The sequence below is a fragment of the Temnothorax curvispinosus genome, unplaced genomic scaffold, assembly GCF_003070985.1.
Source record: "Temnothorax curvispinosus isolate PA1 unplaced genomic scaffold, ASM307098v1 QBEX01003805.1, whole genome shotgun sequence".
Classification (NCBI taxonomy): Eukaryota; Metazoa; Arthropoda; class Insecta; order Hymenoptera; family Formicidae; genus Temnothorax; species Temnothorax curvispinosus.
In genome coordinates this window covers 26,630-41,248 of record NW_020213585.1, presented here as the reverse complement: position 1 = coordinate 41,248, position 14,619 = coordinate 26,630, and the positions used below count along the sequence as shown (strand labels likewise).

The 14,619-nt window shown below is 43.0% G+C and overlaps 1 protein-coding gene across 1 annotated transcript; it reads right to left on the bottom strand.

The window, feature by feature from the left end:
• Nucleotides 1–3,346: 3,346 nt before the first annotated feature.
• On the bottom strand, nt 3,347–7,907 carry LOC112452887 (membrane-associated protein Hem). The gene is made up of 2 exons (XM_025013323.1): nt 7,736–7,907; nt 3,347–7,655 (listed from the first exon to the last, which is right to left on the bottom strand). The coding sequence occupies exon 2, from the start codon at nt 7,504–7,506 to the stop codon at nt 4,138–4,140; it is 3,369 nt and encodes a 1,122-aa protein (XP_024869091.1). The 5' UTR covers nt 7,507–7,655; nt 7,736–7,907; the 3' UTR covers nt 3,347–4,137.
• Between the last annotated feature and the right edge of the window lie 6,712 nt (nt 7,908–14,619).

Below are 14,619 nucleotides of genomic sequence, written 5' to 3'. Positions count from 1 at the left end.
ATATATATATATATATATATATATATATATATATATATACACACATGGGCTCACACATGTACACAGCTGCATACTCGTAAGCGAGAAACACAAGATCGGTTCTCATCCTCGAGATGAATCGTATCTGGTGCTGTCAAACCATTGTCGATACGATTAATGCACTTCCCTTCTCCGAAACGCCAAATATGACAAACGACTGAGTTCTTTTTCGCTCATCTCTCTCGACGTCTTCACGCAACAAACGTTGAGACTAGTGTCCGCTCCTGTTTACAATATATTCTATTTATAATGAATAATAACGAGCGTACACGACATTTAAATTAGCGATAACAAATAGAAACAAATCGTCTCAGAGAAAAGCTGTGTGCTAGAGATCAAATGTTTTTTTATCCAATCGCTTTTTATGATTTACTTTTACTATATTTTTATTATTCATATCTTTAACAATCGAATATATACAGTGGGGTGCGAAATCGTAATACAAGCGAGAACAAGGTGATTTCTCGTGTAGAAATAAATCGAAATTGTAGAATAATTTATTTCGTACGAGGATTCGTAAACGATTTTAAAAATCTATCAAGTACACGTGCACTTGATGTGTCTTTTTTTACGGGAGGAAACTTTTATAGGTCCCCCTGGTCCCCGGGGAGAGACCGGGGGTGTGCCGGATTCTAACGGATCTTGCTATAGACTGCTATTTCTGTTCGAAATTTTTTAAAATAGTTAAAATGATGCTTACTTGAGAGAACAAATTGTAGTAGCATTTCAAGAATTAAAAGCTCAACTTACCTTAGCAAAAATTCACGAGAAACCATCTTTTTCTCGTTTGTATTACGATTTCGCACCCACCTTATATAAATATTATTTCTTTTGCAAAATAAGACTAAAGAGCAGACTAGCTTTGCGACGTTTCGTCAACTTTATAATTACATAGAGAATTATTCATACAAAACACTTATCTTTTAAACTTCAATGCAGATAAAGTAATAATAACACACACATCCATACACATTATTTTTGTAAAATTGTAAGCAACATGAAACTATCCGGAATTTGGCGTTGATTTTTATTCAGTCATGTAGAAATTCGTAGAATATAAAAAGAGGAATTCAATCGCATTTTCAAATATCGATTGGTGTAATCAATATATCTCTATGTCTATCCGCAATTGAATTACAACTCTCTGCGTTGTAATTTTTAAGACTGTGTTTTATCTAGGCGGAACGTTGGATATAGGGATGCAGGATTGAAACGAGGAGGTGCCAGCAAAGACGCTACAATACGAGTTTGTGGATCGTGTGGAAATGTACAATAGATGCAATGTGATTATTAGGTGGATCATATGAGGTCTTGTGAGGGAAAAGAATAAGCGAAAGGAGAGAGAAAATTATGAAAAAGTGGGACGGAAAGTTAAAAAATTTTTTTCGGGCGTGCAAGGAAACATTGTGAGTGAGAGACCGCGAAAGAGATAGATCGCAAGTGTGTATATCTGTGTAAATATACTGATATTATAAAATGATTATATAACCATAACAGATGGTAAAGTGAATACAAAAAATACTTGTTTTTATATCAGATCTGTATTATAGCGAAATATTATTCTGTATTTTGTAATCAGAACGGAAGTTTAGGGATGACGTGCGAGTGTTCTGTACGTGCGTGTAATCGAGCCTCTAGGTTTTAAGTGTGAGTTTCTTTGGCGATCCATCGTGGACCGGAGGAATCGATCAACGTTATTTAGGGAATTTCGAGATTTCTTGCGTATAGGTGCAAAAAAATAATCCTTTTGACCCCATTCGCAGTCGCTCGCGAATACTATTGATGAACGGTTTAGTCTGTTTCGACGCGAGCAACAATCCGTGACAATCCGCGGATGAGATTTACTGCCAATGAACGTAGCCAGGTGCGATTCGAGTTTTCGATTGATTTTAATGCGTTATAGTGCATCGCTAGAAATGTTTTCTGCCAAACAATGTTAATTACGGTCTTCTAAATGTACAATAATAACGTGAATACTTTAGAGAGCCGTCAGATAAAGAAAGACTTTTTATACGTCCTTTTTTAAACTTTATTTTACGCAGAAGAGGAAAGAAGAGCTTTTTCGTACAGTGAAGAAAAAGTGCGAAATAATGTCGTTCGAAGAGTCATCGAGAATCTCTGGATAGTCATTTCGTTCCGAGCCACTGCCATTTAACGAGATAGTTAGAAACTTGCTTTCGAAACAAGCTAACGTCCCGATCATACGTTATCGGTGTGTAAACTACTTTTGCTTCCATTTCACTGCCACTACCATTTCGAACGACTGAACTATTATGATCAAAGATCGCAGATACAAATTCGTACGCTACATAACGAGTATCCGAAGACGAACAACATAGATAGCAATGCCTCGTTACGTTCCGAAAAAGCCTAAAGAGCGAGCGTGGAATGGGGTCAGGGTGTAGTTACTAGTTGACAATGAAGTCGCTTGCGCGTACGAAAGGATTAATAAGGATGAATTCTCCTTCATCATTTGTCCCAGACCTCTAACTACATATGCTTAAGCTTATTCGTTTTCCGCGGCATCTGGGTTAAGATGCGATTTTAATTCCCCCCGCCCGTGATAACGAACTTCCTCTACGGTTCGTTGCAGCACCGTTACATCACGTTGATAACGACAACGAGAGCGAAATCTTGAAGGCCATTGCGATTGGCGTATCGTGTACCGATCTTAATCCAGAACCGCATTACTGTGACGCGATGCACACATAATACACTACTCTATCACTTGTACATAATGTTAGAGAAGGAAAGAACAAAAAGAAAATCGAAGATTATATTTTTTCTATCGATCCAAAAACGTGGTGACCTATCAACATCGTGCATCCGGGATTATTTAAGCGTAATTTCGTCCCCTTTGTATCAAATCACTTGGCGAACGACGAATTATTTCCCCCCGAAGAATCGTACGTTTTTTTATTTATTTAGAGCGTTACTTGGATATCATCGAACACCAAGTGGCCCTTATGTTCGTGCCGTATATCTACTTTTAGTCGGTGCAACTTTGAGTGACGCGTTCTTGAAGTGTGTATCTCTTTATTGTAAATTATTATAACCGAGCATGATACTGACCAATCGCTGAACGTAGCTTCAGACCACCACTCTCTCTTTTCCCAAAATGTCTAGAATGCGGCGAGTGTTTTAAGGATATTATAAATAAAAGAATTATGATTGTGAATATCTCTTGTGTTACGTTAATGTGATTAAAAGAGACAAAACATTGTAAAGAATTAAATAAAGCATACATTTTACATTTACCCGCGTGTGGTCTTTGGAACGACGAAGGGATCTTTGAGGATTACGAACGTTGTTTTGTACACATAATAAGTTTTATTTGTTATATAAACTATTGTAAAAGAGTTACAATTGTACATTAAAAAGTCATAGTGGGTAAATGACGATACCTACTGTGTGATACATGAATATCGCGATCTTTAGCTTCAAAGTCAATGGGAGCCTTACATCACGCATCCCTGTGCAATAGAAACATTCTTTAACATAAAATATACTAATACTCGACTGGAATTCAAGATATGCAATTATTAATAACGAATATTTCAAACCAGATGTCAAATATAATTGAGATAATACTGTACATTACAAGAAATGCATATTACATATCACTTCATTATGAAGTTCCGTAAGAATTATCCGTCGATTAATTTTCCTCGATAAAGATTTCGAGTATAAAGCTTATAAAGGCAGAATCGAATTATACATATATTTCATAATAAACATCTCAACTGTATTTTTGCCGCAAGCAACGTAGGGAAATGGCTAAGGTGCGTTACAATGCCGCAAGCTTGTACCGTTCTGTTGAAATATCGAGGAATAACTTGTCGATAACTTTAATCAATCTTTGAACAATCTTATGCATTTACCACTCTTTTATCCTTTCGCTGATATATGCTCGTATTTTTTTTTCAGCGACGCTAACCGAAAACTAATCTGGAAAGTTATCGCTTGGCCAGGCGATATATAGTAGCAAAGTTTTGACGATTGCATCCGATGTTACGAGTGGACGTAAAAAAGTGGCCCTGAGTGGCAAGTTACAAATGCAGCACCCCGTCTCTCGCGCTCGCAATTTCGCTATTAAGTTCACTGTTGCGAGTGCTCGAGCTTGTACACATCGTGATATGCGTTGCGTATCAGTGCATAAGGGAAACAACTCTCCAATAGATCCATCGTCAGGAATGGAGATTCTTGAACTATTTGATCGAGCAGAAGATACACGGACTCTCTGTTCCGGGTCGCCTCCTTGTCCGCCTCTTGGCCCAATCTTAACAAGCTCGACGAAGCCAAAGCGAGGAATTCCTTCATCCTGTCTTCTATGTCGTTCTGCCCGCAAATCGTAAACAACGCTCCGAATATATTGTTAATCGCGGTCGCCATGCAGTGTATGTTGTTGGAGTGGCCCTCGAGTGACGCTCTGTAAAAGGAGTTGTCGTTCCGAGCCAATTTCGGAATAGAAACCGCCACGAAGACCATTAGCAGGCAAACGAGCAGGTGTTCGTCCTCGTCGACTTCAGCCTTCTGATTTCGCAGCGCGGTCGTCAAAGTGGGATCGACCTTGCAGGTCAAGCCCGCGGCCGACGTCATCTCGGAGACGACGCGCATAGGATCGCCGGACGGCAGATGATGTCTGAAGTCCAATATAGAGCTCAGTAAGAATGGTATACGTTCCTCCAACACGTCGACCAGGGCTGACTGTGACAACTGCCGGAAGCTGAGAATCACACCTATTATAGTGACTCGCTGAAGAACGTTGTCCACGTGCTGTAGCTTCTTGAACTGCTCCTTCATCACTTCTGGCTTGTCGAAATTCGTCCTCAGAGAGATCAGCACATCCTTGTTGCCGGCCACCAGCTTCTTCAGCTGCTGCACCTGACTGGCGATATGCCACATCAAGTTCTCGTTCAACATCTTCATACCGTACGGTCCTATCAATTCCGCTAATGCCCGTAGCTCGTTAATGTCGGAGAACTCCTCGGCGTTAAAGGGTATGGCACCTTCAACCGACAAGCTGACGAACGCCCGTTGATTCGCCGAGTAACAAATGTTACCGGCGCTGACTCGCCTCAGTAGAACGTCCGAATACCATTGCGTGTAGAGCGCGGCTATAGTCTTGTCACCGTGACTGTCCAGCTCCTGGGTTTGCTGCAGCAGGGCGTTGTTGAAGACACGCGTGATATCTATGTGCACGTAATTCTCGATAGTCTGAAGAACGTTCATGTAAGATCTAACGCTGACGAAGAGCTCAGACGGCTTGGCTATCTCGCTGGTATCCGGATTGTACATGACCATTCCCACCAACGCTCTAGCGAATCGCGACTCCAGATGTTGATGCAGATACTCCCTCGGCGCGAAGGTGTACTCCCAGACATTAATGGTAGGGCAGTAATTAATGGCGTAACACAGCTCGGTGAGGGCCATGTGCAGCTTGTCCATCGTCGTTAATTCCTCCCGGGTCTTCCGATAGCTCTCTATACCGGGCTTGTGAATCTCGTACATGTTCTTCTTGTTCTTATCCTTCTTCTTGCGATTAACAACCTGTGAGATTAACAGAGCGCAGTGCTTCGGCAACAGTTTGTCGCTCATGTTACACTGCTCGTCGCAAATGGTCGTGATAATGTTCTTAGCTTCCTTGGCCATTTCATCCAGGAACATATTGACGACGGAAAGGCTCCTCTCGCGAATGTGATGACGTTCCTCCGGGCAGAGCTCGTGGGTGCAACTCTGAAAGTGACTGCATATGAGCGGGAAGGCGACGATATAACGGTTCTGAGCGGGAAACTCGAGACACATGTGAAACTGATCCTCGAATATCTTGCTGTAGAAGCAGAAGATGGATAAATCGGACGTCTCGACCAACATCTCGTCCAAATTGTCGACCATTTTCGTGTGGAAGATTACCGTATCCATGAAGGAAGCTAACTCTCTATTATCAGCCAGATTCATATTGCACTTCGCAATAGACATGTAGGCCTGCAGCCTAAACCAATCCAGTCGAAAGGCACGGAAATCAAACAATTCATTTTCCTCGACCTGCTTTACGGTCAGACTAGCTATAATTGAACACATATCACTAAGAATAGCCCCCTCGTCCTCCGGACAGACCGGCAGGTTTTGTATCATCTGATGTAAAGCGGGGGCGTCGAAGCCCGAAAGAAATTGGACGTAATACCTCTGAAGCACCTGAGAATATTTCTTTACTAGCGCTCGTAATTCCTCGCAGTGGAAGAGCAATTCAGGCAGCTGACGGTCCACCAAATCCTCGCTACCTCGTCCCTTGCTTTTACCTTGAATGGGAGGGTTGTCCCCGTGTCTCAGCAGCCACAGTACCTCGTCTCTCGCATGGGACAGCCCCATCAATACCAGCAGTGCTTTCGGTCCCAGAAGACCAGGCTGATCCGTCAAAATTAAACCTAACTCCTTCAGCGCGGTCCTCAAGAATTTCCTTCTCTCTCGATGCCTGTAGGCAGCTTTTTGTACCGCTTGATTGTAACATTCCTTCACCTCCGACACTCTTTTGCCGTATCCTTTCATACTCTCGAAGAACGTTTGAATATACTGATGTATGTAAATCACCTCGTCTCTGAACAACGCCAATACCCATCCGGATTCTAACGCGGTGATCCACAGCTTGCTCGGTTGTTCCTGACTCAAGAATGTGTGACAGAGGGTAAATCCAAGAATCACCCATCTCTCGACTCTATCTAAACTCAACGTTTCGCAAGACATGGTGTCCGTCGCCGCTGCTTTCAGTATCTGGCCGGGACTACCGACGAGACTCAACTTCTGATCGGCCCTCCACGTGTCGGCGGACAAGTTTCTACCGGGATAGACCGGCCACAGCGAGGTCAGGGCGTTTTTCAGCAATTTAGAATGCGGGACAAATTCTTCGGAGAGCTTTTTCAACGGAGCGTCGTAATCCATGATCATCTGACCTAAACGAGGAAAGCTAGGATCCGACTGACTGTGCACCATCTCGTGAGCGGCGTTGAAGAGCCCCAGCACCGCCTTGCGATCCTCGACCCGCGACAGGAGAATCATCAGGCTGACGTACGTGATTACGAGATCTAGATACCCTTTGGTTAAATCGAAATTAATCGTAATATCCATATGAACGCCACACGCGTCCATAGTGGTCAGGAGCTCGCACACGTTGTCCTTGAAATCCAGCAGGTCGACGAACGTGTAGTAGTACAACGACAGCGACTTGATGATCTCGTTGCGAATGTTCATAATGGTCTGCAGCCCCTTTATGTCGATATTGGGGAACTTCCTGACGATCGTCTTAATGGAGGATTCCAGCGCCTTGTCGGAGAGGAAGGCGGGCTTTGACTTGGCATCGCCGCATGCCTTCTTGATATTGTAAATGCGGGTTAGCATACCTACACCTCGGTCGTTCAGGATGGTCAGCTTCTCGGCCAGCTTCTGCTGGCTCGGCACGATGGGTCGAGCCATGACCGCGTTCCTCGTTCTCGTCCCCCTCACGCGATTGGCATCACTCGTAGACTTGTTTACTAATTGTAAATTGACAGCGATCACTTGACCCCACCCCTGGAGGGGGGTAATTTATCCCACCGGATGCGCCGAGCGTTTCCTCTGCTCTCCTGCAAGGAAAAAAACGACGATTGCTTCACGCACTCTCGCGACATCCCCGATACTATTGTTTCGCGATCCGTGTACTCACCTTGTCGCCGCGATTACATGTTGCACGCAAATATCACAATGCACGGCGATATGAGAGGCAACTCGCTCTCGGTCTCTCTCTCCCTCTTTCTCTCCGTAACTCCGTATACCTGTGCTGTGCTCCGAGCTTTGACTCCACTCCGCTCCGACACGGCGCGTACCGCCGTCAAGTTGCGCCGCTATCGGCGCTATCGGCGACGCAGTGCCGCCAACGTGACGAACGCGAACGACGACGGACGAGCCCTCTAGGAGCAGGTGCGTCGCGCGCCCGCGCTTGCAGTAGATTTGAAATTGCGGCACTGTGCGGACCAGTGCGGACGCCATCCTGAAGATCCCTCATCTCGACGGCTCGCGTTCGCAAGGATACACGGAGTACGGACTACCGGTCGAGTGCATCGCTAGCGCGTGTATGTACATACTTGACGCGAGACTCTACTGTATATGTGTGTGTATGTGTGCGAGTGTGACAAGTGCAATTTCGGATAACGGATCGGAGACGGAGCGATCGTGGACGGATCTCTGGATCGTGAACGAGGTGGAAGGTGGAGGCGGGCACGGACGCGGACGCCGCGGCGAGTTTCGGGATCCCCTTCGCCAGGTATTTGTAAAACAGATTCATAAGTGCGTATTGATGATGGCTGAGCGAACGGAAACGACCGAAATATGTAATACATATGTTGTCCGTCACAATCCATTCCGATCCAATATTACGAAAATTATTTGCAACCGAGTTGCGAATGACATAGGTACTCCGCGAACAAGACACCTCCGACGTTCGATCTCGTTGGTCGTTTCGGAGTAACGTGTTTTGACGACAAACGCCGCGCATGTGACATTCGCGCGGGGGCGATGGCAATTGGCAATTTCGCGGCGCGAAAATACACGTAGCAAATTGGAGTTGTCGCGAAATGGAATCTGCATATGCCATTTCTCGTGGCGGCAAAGCCACGGAAATTTGAAAGTTGTTCGCTTTGTCGCTGGTGCCATCTGTGAACGTGATCCTGCACTTCGTTTACGTGTTTTACCACTATAGGCAATTTATCGACCGACAAAATGTGTTTTGACTTTTTTATTCGACCCAACTGGCAATCCTTATTAATTATAATTGGCACGACGTTTCGACCATATATCTTTCTCAATCGATTCATCCTTTGACGTTAAAATAAGCACTTTTTAAAAAAATTACTTAGGATGACCAGTTGGGTCGAATAAAAAATCTTTATTGTTAATTACTTATTAAATAAAAGTTTCTGATTTGATATGTTTTTAAATATTTATGAAATAGATAGGCATTCTTGAATTCATACTCAAGTAATATGTATGAATTAAATTATTTAAAATGAAATTATTTGAATAGAGATTATATAAGAGACAGAAAACATTTATGAACATATTTTACATACAATTACATATAATAATTTTTTAAATTAAAATAGAAAGACGCGATTTAAAAATGAAAGAAGTATATATTATTATTAATAACATTTATTTATACAACAAATATACACAACCATTGTGAACAACGAATATATTGAAAACTATAATATAAAAGAAATGAAAAATTTCATATTACATATCGCACTTCTAGAACAATGCTGTCAATTAAAAAATTCACAATTTTCAGGACAGAGAAAATACAAATTTAATTGAACTTTTTTTAATTACAATTACGATATTTTGTTACAATGAAACTTATACTTTTTCTTGAAGAGACCTGTTGTAATTCACTTGTCAATTCACTTGTGACACTATTCATCTACCGACCGCAACATAATCGGTTTAAAAGAACAACGATAGCTTTTGCCCTGTGCTGCGGATTTCGCATATACTTAGACACTATTATTATATAGCACATATGTAACATTTTAGACATACTTTTTATAGGCTTAATTCAAAATCTAAATTTTAATTGTGACACTATTTTTCTAGAGGTGGGATATGTTAAAGCTGAACTTATAAGATTTTATACATAAAGCGAATTCTCGCAATAAAAAACAGGAAGTTGTTTTTAAGAATGACACTATATATTTGCATAAATATAAATAACTTAAAGCGATCGCAGAAAGATTATATTATCAGCAAAGGAATTTATATAATATTTCCATTCATGTGAATTTATAACAAGTGCGAGAGAGAGGAACGCATATAGCAACGCGTTACAGCACAGTTTCGCGAAATCTAAAGTTAAAGATCGCTTCCTTGCGCTCGCGGAATGATTGATAATCCCGAATAGCGCACATAACTTAGTATTTACAGATAGATAATATATCATTCTCGTACGCGGTATATAGAGAATACTTTGCGGAATAGTATCGGCGTGCGAGTAACCCAGAACTGATATCCGTCATACGTCAGGGAAAACGGCGCGTGGCGCCGGGCAAAAAGTTCTCCATTATCTAGATGTATGATAATGGATATAATCTTTCGGGTATCTTTATCTCTTATGAGCGTTATTCGTTTATGAGCGCTTTTGGGTGCCGTTCAATTCTCCGTCCCGTTCCTTTCTTGCCGCCTCGACGGCGTACAGACGAGATCCCTCCCCCTCGTTGGCTTGGTTTTACTACTTTCCCATTTTTCATTAGCACAATCAAACTGGCCGTACGCGGAGAAACAATGGCTTCTTGCCGGTCTTCGGCGTGGGCGTTTCTCCGCGGTGGAAAAAAGCGTATAGATTATCGACCGATAGAGAGGGGCTCGGCCGTTGTGTTTGCCCTCTCGTTCGCTTTTCTCGGACGCAAACCGAGAGAGAGAGAGAGAGAGAGAGAGGGGGAGGGGGAGAGAGAGTGAGAAACGGAGAACGGTTCTCCTGGCTGATCTCTCTCTCGGATCGCAGCGAATCGCGAATCGCTTCTGTTGACTGCGAATTCGTAATTGTTTCCTGGTCGGGAAAGGAGGCCAGGTGAAATGACTAACGACCAATTTCCTTCGGCAGGCGAGTCATTCCCCGGTTATGATCGATCCGATTATCGCTCGGCGTGCACGTCCTCGCGATTTCGAGCCACGTACATCACGGCTCCCTCGTTCGTCTTTTGCAAATCGTCGCTCGACGACGAATCCCCGCGCGCGTTCTTGAAAAAAAAAAAAATGTCCGCGCATATCGCAGGATTTTACGGAGCTTTACCCGATAAATCGGAATCAACTCGAAGATTTAGTAAGGATTAAAACGTAGTTATGCGGTTTAATTCCTTGAGTAATGTCCTATTGAACAACGCTTCTTCGATTTAGAATCGTGCATGAAAAATGAAGTAAGAACCGTACATTTTATTTCTGTCTCTTATATTTATTAATTATTGAATATTGTATTGTTCTCTTTTAATCTCTCAGAACCATAATATTGGCTGTGATATTCATCTCGCGCAAGAGATTAAGAGTTAAACAAACTCTCGAGTTTTGTATGTTACAGTGAGATTCTGACGTTATCCACAGCACGGCGAGAATAAATCGGCTAGAGGAATATCGCGAATATGAAAAAGTTAATACGATATTAAACCACAATACAGCAAGAGTTAATGATATTACGCTAAAATACGTCCGTCTATATAGATTTAAACACGTAACCACGAAGATGTCCAACGGTGGCGTTTCCCAACGACGTATCTGGGGTAAAGGGGAGGCAATTGGGGCGGCTTTAATTATCTCGCGGGCTTCCTAACGTGCAATTAATTCCGAATGCGGTTTAGTTTAGCGAACGAAGAGCAAACAATGTATTACGCCCTAGGCCGTCTAAACGTAGACGGTTACCACGGAATCGAGGCTGGAGGGGTCGGTTAAGAGGCAATAGGGATAGCGTTAGGCCACTTTACGCAAATAGCATGGATCCTGCAGATAGTGCATGCTTCCTGTAACGCGCTACCGCCATACGTACACCCCCCCTCCGTTTACTCGTCTTTCCGCCGTCCCTCGCACCCTTTTCACGGTTTTCCACTCCCTCTCGTACACCCTATCGCGACCGCGAACGCGAGGTTAATGTTCCGTGAACTTGTGATTGTCTTTAATGCGAACCCGCGGTTTTCGCGGAGGCACGTTCTTCGGCTCTCGCTTTTGCGACTTCCTTTGAACGCGCGGTTCGCATCATCTTCGCGTAGCAGCACGCAATGTTGATCTGTTTCAGCTTTAGTCAGCGACGTACTTAATTAGATAGAATCTGTTAAAGATTGAAAAAAAAAACATTTTGGTTTTTTTCCGAATAACTTATCAATTAAGAAAAACATTGTAACGCGTGCGTTTCAATGTTTTTCTCAAGTGTCGAGTTTTTACAGCAATTTCAGCAGTTTGCCGCGATTATCGAAATTTATTTGAGCTACAGAGAGATCGGAGAGATTTCTTCACGAGATTTTGTAGACGGGTCGAAAATTCAATTCGCCGCTCGTGAGAGTGAATTTTTTTTTCCGAAACGAGGCCAAGCGTCGGAAGGTAGCTCGTAGCAGGAGGGAATCGAACGTAATTAACTCTGCTAGTGTATTACGAATCAATACGCGTATATTGGACATGTACTATTGGCGTATGTGTATTTGTATATTGCATGCTATTATGTATCATCCGCAAGCGACGTGTGTATGTAATAGATGTATATAATATGTTGACAATCAAGATTGAAAGCGTGGCGAAGCTCAATTAATGTTCAAGCGATAATTGGGAGTATCGAAATATTTTTCTCCCAATTATTAATTGCGATATTAATAATCAAGGAAAACTTGTATCCAGAGTTTGTAAAATAGCGAGAGTAAAATGTTATTACGAAGAAATTGTGATAAAATTACGGAGGCTCTGTTAAATTCAATAATTTTTTCTTACAATTGCAATATATATATATATATAGTAGTGATTGAGAAATATATATTTTGAGAGACTGAAATTAACAAGAAATTATCTCAATGGATTTTATATGTAGAACTTGTTATGATCGATATTCTCAGCAATTATAAAGATATTTTAGTCACCATTTTTCAAGTTATGGTTGATCCTTTTATCAAATAAAAAACGCTTAGATATTAAACAGAATGTGAGTTTTATGGATCAACCGAAAATTTGCAAAATAAAAGAAGATTTGACAAATCCGATAAAGAAAAATAGAGACATGTAACGAAAATCGGTAGACACGAGGTAGTAGCTAGACTCAAAATGCAGAAATGCAAAGGAAGACGGGTAAAACGTGTGGTAGTGTAAATTCAAAAAGAAAGTAGAAAGAAAACATATCCACTAGACTCAGCAGAGAGAGAAAGAGAGAAAGAAAGGGACGAAAAGGATGAAGAGAGAGAGAGGGGGAGAGAGAGAGGGAGAGAGAGACAGGGAGAGGAGTAGTTCGCGCGAAGCGAATGACTGTGATTCGTCCAATTATCGGTTGGCACCAAAAGTGCTGGGTCTGGCTCGCCTGCCAAATGGGAAATAGCCGGCGAACTGCAGAGGCAAGCTATAGCTGTAGTTATGGACCTACGGACTCTGCGCGCGGACTGTATGGATCCCCTTCCTCTATCTCTTCTCCTCCCTCCGATCTCTCTCTCTCTCCCGGCATGATGTGGACCTGCACGGTACGGAAGCTGCCGGACGATGTAAACGGCAATCGCCGAAAGATAATTTTGCTCCCTCCCCCCCTCCCCCCGTAGGATTCGACGATTTTCTGCCGGGATGACTTGGTGAGAGCGCTCGGGCGCGCGCTCGCGAACGGAAACCCGAAGGAATTGTAAAAATCCAATCGGAATTAGGACGTCGCACGGCGAACTATCGGTTTCTCAAATTGCGTTTGAATATTCGTGTAACGCGGCAGGACGGCGGTTACTAAAAAATCGGGAAGCCGTATCGATAATCGATACATGAGGCTAATCAATTCTGGCTGACTCGATATTGCCCCTACTCTACGCGAAGCAACGTGAATAGACGATAACAGATCGCTGGTTCGGTCATGTCATCGGTAAGAAAATCAGCTTCGCGGAATGTGCGCCGATATCAAAATAGAACAAGTTAATATTTTATGTGACTGAACACTCTCCGAGTAAAAATTTGAATAGTGGATCTGACAGTTCCGTCGAGTGAGGGAAAGGTAATCGAGGTTTTAATTTCAGACTTAATTATTCATAAATTAAACCGCATACACCGAAACTCCGTTTTACACCTATTTGAAATACATAATTTGCGAAAGCGGGCGCTTTAAATTTTAAATATTGTCAAGCTAAAACCGGCCGTTTTACCATTTTAATTCTGTATTCATAACACAACGTCATATAACGTGTGTCGTATCGACCTCGTCGCGTTAATATTCAACGGGTGTCGTAGAAAATACCGCCATGGGTAGAAGCAGCGGTCATCGATATAGTGTATTCCTTGCGAAAAAATCGCGAGTCGTCGGATTTTCCTGGTCAATCGCCCGTCGTTCCTTCTTTCCGTTGCGCGTTCACGCTCGGCTTAACGCGCCCCGAGACTGGTAAATGACGTCATTAACGAGGGCTAAAGTGCTGACGCGTCGAGACTAACCCCAACCTTTGACCCACACAGTTTACCCCCGTCCAGTTTCTCTCCACCCTTGGCGAGATCGATGCGTCGATTTCCGATGCCCCGTACCGCCGCCGTAAAGTTGGATAGAACCTTGCCGAAGCATTCTACGCGGCGAACGGGTCAAAGGGACCTCGATCGCATAATATATCTCCATCCCTGGGATAAGTACGCGTTTTATCAACCTCACATATCTCACTCTCTTCATACCCTATACAAAAACAGTTAATATATCGGGAATGGCGCGCGGCCGCCGTTGTGCCTGACATTAACGCGCCCGAATATATCGAGGGGGAAAGGGAGAGAGGACGGGGGAAAAAAATTGCGTCGAGCGGAAAGTATTTACGAGCTTATGCTAATATTGAGATATCTGGCGTAGCAATATCGGGGAATATATCT